Source organism: Anneissia japonica, unplaced genomic scaffold (assembly GCF_011630105.1).
Source record: "Anneissia japonica isolate Jap-2015-1 unplaced genomic scaffold, ASM1163010v1 scaffold287800_len1627635_cov199, whole genome shotgun sequence".
In the NCBI taxonomy this organism is placed as follows: domain Eukaryota; kingdom Metazoa; phylum Echinodermata; class Crinoidea; order Comatulida; family Comatulidae; genus Anneissia; species Anneissia japonica.
This window is the reverse complement of record NW_022731299.1, coordinates 188540-198401: the sequence shown is the minus strand read 5'-3', so window position 1 is coordinate 198401 and position 9862 is coordinate 188540. Positions and strand designations below refer to the sequence as shown.

At 32.0% G+C, this 9862-nt stretch overlaps 1 protein-coding gene across 1 annotated transcript in view; it reads right to left on the bottom strand.

Annotated features, from left to right (window-relative positions):
* Positions 1–2818: 2818 nt before the first annotated feature.
* Positions 2819–9862, bottom strand: part of LOC117115304 (sodium/calcium exchanger 3-like) — a 44616-nt gene continuing 37572 nt past the window's right edge. Inside the window, exon 3 of the mRNA XM_033259038.1 lies at positions 2819–2840. Coding sequence (XP_033114929.1) covers position 2840 — 1 coding nt within the window. The 3' untranslated portion in view covers positions 2819–2839. The remainder of the gene's footprint in view (positions 2841–9862) is intronic.

The following is a 9862-nucleotide window of genomic DNA, read 5'->3' as shown; positions in this document are numbered from 1 at the left end:
GACAGTGTCTACTATTTCCGTATACAATGCATAATTTGTTTTATATCTAAAATCATTTTTTTTAAATCACTTTAATTCAGCATAAAACACATTAAAATAATTGATAAAAGGAAAAGATTTAGAAAACTCCCTTGATTACAAAAGAAAGAAGACCAAAGAGGACAAGGAGAGAAGAAAAATATATAAAATACTGCATAGTACAGTACAGTAGAAAGTGAGTAATTACTGAGAATATAAAAATTATAAATTGTATTTAAAACCAGAGCCTTGTAGGTGTCAACGTTCCTATGCATGATACTTGACTTTATCAGAAAATATAAGGTTAGGTCAAATTTGTGTGGTGGTTTAGCTTGAACAATTCATGGGGAGTGAATTTTTATGGGCCAAAACAGTGATTTCTGACCACTTTGTTTATTGCAGTGGCCTATTAGACTACAATATATTCAAAAATGGCTTGGGTCCAATCGTCTGTCACCCGAAGTTTTCATCGCAATGATCAAGAACGTACATGATTTAGGCCTAGGCTAGGCCAGCCTTGCTGCCGTCACTCTGCTACGTATACCATATAAAAAAGCGACCCATGCAGTGCATTCTTAAAGTTTACACGCATTATTTAAATGTATTTTACGTATTAGACAATAACCCAAAATCATTGATTAAACTATAGTATTAATGATCTATCAACCTCGCATTGCAGTAACTACTAATAGTACTAACTAGGCCTAGGCCTCGTGTTTTAGTGGAAAAACCCATGCTAGAAAGTCGTTATGTACACGACTGTCGGCTGCCTTTATATCTACACTTCAGCTTGCATTCAATTTAGGCGTACGCTGCTACATAGCCAGCTGTCAGGAATGTAGTACCTTCACATTAGTCTACATTATACAGCCACTGCCCTGTATCCGCCATGTTAAAGAAATAAAAAATAACCTGTGAGGCACAAAATGACATTTGCAGCAAGGCTACTCATACAACAACAGAAATAAACGTCACATGGAGTTGGCGAAAAATGGAGATCAAATGAAAAAACGATGTATGTTAGCAAGTATTTAACACTTTTTTTTAATTTAGGCCTTCGCTAAAATGGCTAAAGTAGTTTTTTTTTTTGCCAATCCAAAATATTTCTTGCCCATGGTGACTTGGAGATCGGCTAGCATTAACAGCTCCCAGCCCCATTTAAAATGAATTCCATTACATTGTTTAACCAAGCCGTAACCATTGTATTGGGATCGAAGTTAATTCACCAAGTGTTTATACCCCTGATTCTTAAGTAATTTGTTTGAAGGGCCAAGTTAATTTTAAGTTGATCTTACAGACCAAAGATCTCCTCCGAGTTGAAAGCAATTTTATTATGTATCTTCATGAAACTCCTTCCGCTAAGATGTCTATTTGAAAGGTTTATGGCAATTTTAAATTATACTCTTAATATGTATTACACCAGCGGTTGGGTTTCATGACCCAAAATTGGGTTGTAGGAAATTTTTGTTGGGATGTGTCATCATTTAACAGTAATTAGTTAACTTTGGTGAGTCACTTTATCAATGTGATTAATTACAACGCAAAAGCCTACACTTAGAATCTAGATATATTTTTGGGAAAATACAAAACGCTTTCCGCAAGTACACAGTTCGCATGTAGGACTAGTGAAATGTAGTTGTATGAGCACTCTTTAGGTACATCAACTTATATTATCCCACAGACAGAACAAAACACACACACACACAACCTGGCTACACAGAAGTCGGTGTAATGCTAATGCTGTATGACTTGAAGAGAAGGCTATTGACAAAACACAGTGATCAGAACAAAACACAGAGACAGAACCTAGCAGCACAGAGAGTCCTCTATGATTGGCATTATGTGTAAGACAATCAAAATGTATTTTTTAGCACTGTTCATTTGTTCACTTTTTATTACCATTTAAGTACAAATGTTATTGATGATAAACCCAACAGACATATTGCAAAATAACCTAAATTTAGCTGTGTTTACCTCTACGATTTTAACAATAGACATCCTCTACCATGGGTCTCAAATCATGCATCAGGACTCTGCAACCTCGATGTGAATCTGCAATTTTAACATTTCTGGTAAATTTTTTACTTCCTGTGAGCTATGTTAAAATTAACTGTACCAATCTTGGGAGTTGTTTGGTAGTTCTGTTTACAGGGTTTTCTTTTAAATCTGAGTGTGGTAACCCTACATCATAATACGTTTTTTGCTTGTTTGAAGCACACAGTGAAGAATATGAGTACAGAAAGCACTAGTGATCGATTTTTGGTGCTATTTATGTCCGATATCATCTTGCTCAGTTTCAAACCATCCCTGTGCACATTACCTAGGGGTTGCAATTTTGTCTTTACTATATTAAAAATGTATTTATCTCATTTTTAATGTTTTAAGTATTTTTTTCCCTTGGGCCAAATTAAATTGCCTTGCGGATGAAATTTGGCCTGTGGGCTGCCTATTAAAAACCAGGGGCTTATACCATGGCAGTTTCCCAACTTCCATACTTATCAAATTACAATTGTTATTGTTTAAGAATATGTGAATGATCAAATTGGTACTAGTTGTTAAATAACAATTTTATAATATGCCTACCAGTGGGTACTTTCCATAAGCTAGCAGAGACCTAACACAGGCCAAACCTTATTAGGACCAATTCACCCTCAGTCAATGTACTGTAAATGAACTGTTAAAAGAAAGTATATTACATACTCCAAGTAAAAAGGTTGAGTTATGATTCTAGAATACTTACCTTGGGTCCGCTCCATGTTATTAAAAGCTGGAATCATGTGCATAGCCTTGTTTTGGGAATTCAGTTGTACCTATGTACTTGTCTGTAGGAAGTGGCCAAATAATAACAAAATCAAATTTTGAGAAACAAAGGAAAGATTTACTTAAAGTACATAAGATCATGGAGATATAAAAAAAAAGGAGATTCAACCAACATAATGGAAGGTGCTATGCTAATGCCTAATTACCTTTCTCCAACACCGATTTTCTCACTAAAGTTGATAAAAAAGCCTGCTATCTGGATACCATACCAGGATGTCCACTTTTGTTTGAATCATCGCAGCCGCTTGTTCATTAATATTGTACTTTTATTGCATGACCACCTAGCAACATATGTATTTTTAACCATTTTTGTCTTATTCCAACAACTAGAGGGCTACAAGGGTTCGTAATAACTTAGAATTCGAGCAGAAGGCTAAATTACAACTTTTTAATTAAAAATATGTACAGATTGTACAGCGGCTACAATGATCAAAGGGAGCAAGTTGACAGTGAACCTCCTTCCTTTTTAATACCTCCATGATAAGATGCCCTATTTCCGAGTCAAGATTTTTAACTGAAAATCTCTTTCAAATATGGGACACAAGCAAAACAAAATACAACACTACTCATGAAGCTAATAGGAGGCCTGTTGGTGAAATTTTGACAAGCCTTATTGCCAAAACCACTTAGAATTGGGTGCTCATTTTTTGCATGCGAGTTCATTAACCTAAAAGGTTTGCTAGAAAAAATTCAATGGAACAGAAGTCTGAGATGCTAGCCAGCAAATTCATTAGTTGATTAGACATGGAATAATATAAGGTTCATATCATCACCCAGTCTGGTCTTGCTTTCCAAAGTAAATCATTATCAAACAGTTTAACCTATGTAAATTTATGTCAAAAAAAAAGAATGCCGCAGGGATCAATTTTGAAGTTTATGATCGTATGTTAATATTAAAATTACGTACGTTAAAAATGTTAAAAAAAAGATGCTGTTAAAATTGTACCCTTGCAGACATTTCAAAATGTAAATGATTTGTGGTACTGTAGATGCTATCAAAGTATAAATCCATATAACAATTTAAACAAAAAATAGGTAAATGTATAACTGTCCAATCAAAATAATACTAATACATTACCATAATGTTCACAAGTTACAAATCCACAGGGATGAATATAAATCAGTGTATATGTTTTTTTGCATTTACATAAATCTATACAACACAAAATCAATGCTTATAATGTTAATAATTAGAGAGTATTTAACCGAATAAACAAACTTTGTCTCCTGTCTCTTTCTAAAAACAATCTATTAGTCAGTAATGCATTATACTATCACAAGTATTTAAAATAATATAATCAACCTTTTTAACCCTTACCCTTTTGTCTTACATTCAGTAAAAAATATAGGACACTTTCTGTTTCTGGGTATTTCCCATACGATAAACAAAATATAATTTATTTTACTATGAAAATTCTGAAGAATTATTTTCTCATTCTAATCTTCAACTGATGCTTAATCTGTAGAAATTCAAATAACGAATTCATTTTTAATGGTTACTGAATAGTCTGTAAAAGTAACTTCTAAAAATTCCTTCATTTACCAGAAATATGCAGAGAATAAACATGAGGTTTACAGAAACATAAAAAAGGAATTATACATTATTTTATGTATTTCAACTGAGAGCTTTCAAGAAATTGCTTTAAATTGTCATGCTTTATGGCTTGTTTGACTCATTTTATACTCCTATAATAATCTGAGCACTTTACATCATTTTACCAGTAAAATATTGATTAAAACCTACAGTTAAAAGTGGTAATAAGCTTTCAATGGAAACTATTTGCTGTATTATAATCAGAGAGTATAAATATTAAGTAATATTCCTACATTTTTTATAGTCCAAGGTTCTTTGTGATGAAACTTAAATGGTATTGATTTTGATGATCATGTATGAGGCATATATTACTTGATATCATTCGCGTGCACCACAACATGCTAACTGGCAGCACAGGTTATTTTGTATGCAAGTAACATATGTATTGGCTACAGGGCTTTTTGAGATACGCCATATATTATAGATCGTAAAAATGACATCCTAATAGGAAAAATATTTAAATGGCAGATCAATACCAGATATATTTAAATCCAGATTGTTAAATCTTGATATTTGTTACTATGTCAATTCACATGTGGGAAATTTTGGAAATTAAACTTAAGAAGGATGGTAAAATTCAGGCGTAGCAATAGGAAAAAGCTCAACCACAGCATTTGTGAGCAAGACATTTGCAAATGCGCTCCAAAAATGTCTTGCACCGTGAAGATGATGATGTCGGCAGCAACAGCTGCTCAACGAAGACAGCGACGATGACTATGAAACAGACAATGATCATTTTTACTTCCATAACTTATCACATTATTGACAAAACTCATATGAATGCTAAATGTCGGAATACATATTCTTATGCAAGAAGTACTCTACTTTAATCACACTACACTAGTATACTTATTGAATCAGACTCAAGAATAAAATAACTAAGGAATAAGGGACTGGGCAATCAATCTTATAGTCATGTTTGATTTCTACAATCTCACTTGTAAACTCCAAAAAATTCAAAACAGAGCTTTACATAAAAATTCTTAAATTACCACCAATCACTCACCTAACTGCAGACCATTTTAAACTTGCCTGTACCCTTCCTTTACATAAAATACTGGACTACCAATTAAGTTGCCTTACCCACAACCACAACACAATCAATTCTTTGACTCCCCAAGGACTATGCTATCACTTGATCAAAATCACAGCTCAGAACAGAATGACAACTTCCACATCTCTATCGCGGTCGATCCTATACCTATTCACAATTCACCTTCATACTCTTCTTTCAAATTCTGAATATTAGAGTTCTTGAAATCCTTTTCTTTCACATAGTATACAGTTTTGATTATTTTGATTAAAAATATTATATCAAACTTCAAATACTATATTAGGCATGTAGTCTATTTTGAGGGGATTTTTTTTATTATTAAGGTTCAAATTACATTATAACTTACTACAGAACAAAAGTACTCATCACTGAGCTTTCTTAGACTGCAAAAAAAAAAAACAACAAATGCCAATGGAACATAAGTGTTAAAAGTTAATCCTGCAGGACTTCCTAGGGATTAAATAAGTACTATAAGTACTGTATCAGTGAAAAGTCAATCCCATTTGGCTAGTTTGCTTTTTAATAAAGTATGTAATACATTATTAAAATTCTTGATTTTGTACATAGACTCGATACATTTAAATTGGTTTCAACTTGGGATTAGAGACATGAAACTTTATTACTTCAATCATTCATTTCATTCAAAGATTCATTCAATAAAAATTAGTTTTACAGATGTTAGTTTAATCTTTTTATGGGTCTCTTTACAATTTCTGCTTTCTTTCCCTTTAAGATTCTTGACTTATAACTTTACCATCTTTTCCCTTACATAATCTTTGTGTATGTTTTTTCATACTTTTTAAAGAATTTTAATGTCATTATTTTATATATGTAGATTTTGTTATGCTGTTTATTACTATATGTTTAGTTATTCAAACTGTCTAAATGTCATGCAATTTAGCTATGAGGCTGCCACATTTGATATCTGGATAACATGAATTGAATTAATTGCCAAACTGATAAAAAGACTTAGTGGAATCATGTGACCATCTACAAATGACAAATAAGCAAGCGAATGGTGATTTCAATAATAGACCAGGCCTATGCAAGACTTAATGATTCATTCCAAGACATACCTAAGTATGTATATAACACTGAATCCCTCTATCCCCAATCACAATAAGATGCCAAAACAAAGTTAAGTTAGTGAACTTGCTAGATCTTCTTAATCCACTTCCATATTACATGAAAAACAATCACTCTTTAATAGCAATATTCAATTCCAGATTCCAGCCATTCATTCTCAATACATATTGACCATTCTCTATTTATTAGCTTTCACCTTTTTTACATTTTTAAAGTTTGTACATTTCTAATAAACTCCTCAATCTGCATTTGAATTTTTGGTTTCCCCAGATTATAACGGTTTTCTTTTTTAAGTTTAGTGGGCCCTTACACAGCTCTGTTTGAAGGGTCACCCACTTCAAATACAGTTGAAATAATTTTTATATTTCTAAAAATTAAAATACACTGTAACAGGGTCCCATTTATTTGCATAGAACATCTAGTCTATTCATCCTTTTGTTTTACTAATAATATTAATGACAGATTTACCCTTACCATTAATCATTTGAAATATGGCAACAATTATGCTATTCCACTCTTAGTATAATTGTCTTCAATTTTTTTCTCAATTCAATTTAATGGATATCACTTTCGTAACAGTGGCACACGTTGGACAATACCCAAGTGCATCTAAATATAAGAGAAAAATAATAAACTTAAACTAGGAGTAAATTAAACTAAAATGTATATACAAAGTAAAATTTATCAACATGGCATGTAGGTCTATGTAAGTAAGTAAGTAACTTTATTGCTTTAAACCTCTTTCCTTAATAATTTTATTGAGCTCATTAATGTATATGGTGAATAGAATTGGAGATAGTGGGCAACCTTGTTTTACACCTTCGTCAATATTAAAAACATCTGTTTCATGGTCACCAAATGAAACCTTTCCTTTTACATCTTTATATAAGTTTTTAATAATGTTCAATAGTTTACCTTTAATGCCTATATTGTTTATTGCATAAAAGAGACCTTCTCTCCAAAGAGAAGGTCTGGTATGGTACCGGTAGTCTTACAGGACCATCATATTTACAGAGTTGCTGTATGAATTGCAGGTTAATATGGAGCTAGAACTAACAGACAACTAAGTCTTAAGTGGTCCATATGACATATATTTCATAATTTTTCTGCCATAGAAAGGTATGGTGTACATGTAGACCTTTTTGTTCAATTGATCTGTAATAACATGTTCATTTAAGCTACAAATCCTCTGTTATTGATGCAGAGGTCTTTGCATTATGTGCTATAAAAATTTGCAATATTAATATTATTATTTAAGCAAGGCTTGGACTGCTGCTTGTACAAATAGAATTCAAGGCAGTGTAGAAAATTGTCATGCATTGATTATGTGGAAAACATCCCTTCTCATATTTTAATGAGTATTGAAATCAAGCTGTTGATATAAAATTGTTTAAGGAATGAATATTTAAAAATAAATATACATCAGTTTCTGCCATTTTAATTACAGAGGTACCAAGTTGATTAAATTGAAGGATATCTGTTATAATCAGCTTTCCTAAATACACATTATTAACATCATAACCGTGGCCAGTAGACCTCAGGGAGAAATTACCAAAATACAGTAAAGTCTGTTAAATTAGAAAATGTTTACAGTTGCCACTCGAAACTCTGGAACACTCTTCGCTTCAACATACAGTATAGGAATCTCTGTCCATTTCCTTATAAGGCATGCTTAAGGCCAGACTTAAAACTAATCTTTTCTCATCCATCTACAGTAAATGTTTCTCTTTCTTTTTTTTATGGTTTTGGTTGTTTACCATTTACATTCATTAGAGAAGGCCTAAAATTACTAATTACTAAACTTTTCTATACAAAGAATATTTTTTCATGAATATTATTTTCAATTAAGGCATATTTCAAAGTCCAGTTTCTAATTAAAAGTCTCTTCATAAGTTATGCAAGCTTGGACACTTACTCTTTAGGTTGGTGTCACTTTAAGTAAGTACAAAGTAATCAATTATACTGTTCAAGTTTATTAGCTCACTATAAAGCATTATATCTTTATGCATTTCAATCAATGTCAAGTACTTGTAATGTTATACTTCAATTTCCATAATCTTGAGTAAAACATTAACTGGATCATTTTCTAAAGTCTACTTTTTTAATGCCCTTTTCCAAAATACACAATGTTCAATCACATTCTACAGCTTGTCAGGCTACTATGCCAGCAAAATGTGCTATAGCAGTACGTATTGTTATAGTATAGTCTTCAACATCTTCAAGATTTTTCACATTAACTACTAAATGCCATGATTTTACTACAAAGTTGATCACTACAGAATCAACACAATTTCACATGATGCCAGTAAGACATAAGGGAGATTTAACTAGATGCCTATACGATTTAATTACTCACATGAGGAAAATGGCTCAATGTTGTCATGGAAATGCCAAGATTGTACTACAAACTCAGATCAGAGTCAGTACGATTTCATAAGACGCCAGTACAAACTTACCTAGAAGATCCTCAAGAGTCATGTGATACAAAACATATAATTTGTTGCATAGAGGCATCATGGCAAAGTGTTTTGATGTAGATATTGTGGCTCCTATATAAAAGAATCTGAATGAACGTGACCCATAATGATATACTACGATGTCACAGCAATGTTATGACTTGTATGTTGCTACTGCGGTGGCCATGATTTTTTTTCACAACTAGGATAGATTAACATAATTTTATCATTCAAAAAAATTGTGCTTCTCAATGGAAAGCATTGGGCAGGAGTTTTTATATACCTTGTTTTAGTGAAATTTATTTTCAAAAATTGTTATTAGATTTTATTTTCTTATTAACAAAATGGTCTCCAAAATTTATCTTGGTTAAGAAGAAAAGTGTAAACATTTTTTATCAACCAACAAAAAAAATTGTGAGTGCATATGGTAAAAAGAAATTGAATGTGCCCTCAGGCCTATAGATTGAGATATGGCAAATGAAAATTAAACTGTTCAGTAATTAGACTGATAAACTTTATAGTTATTTAATTCTGAGGAACAAATATTTTTAGAGAAACATTGCAGGCCAAAAATACAATTATATTTCTTCTTCTTCCATTAAAGTGCCTCTGCCACCTATTCTGACAATTTTTATAAACTACAGCGTGTTTATATTTATAAATATATTATAAACACAAGTGTTGGTCATATATTACGAATAAAATTGTTTTTGTACGAAAAAAATGAGTTTAAAGTGTCATTTTTGAAAGACCTTAGAAACAAAGAGGTCACTCAATGACGTCATTGGTGACCGACTTTGCCAAACTTCATCCAAGCGCGAAATCAAAACAAAC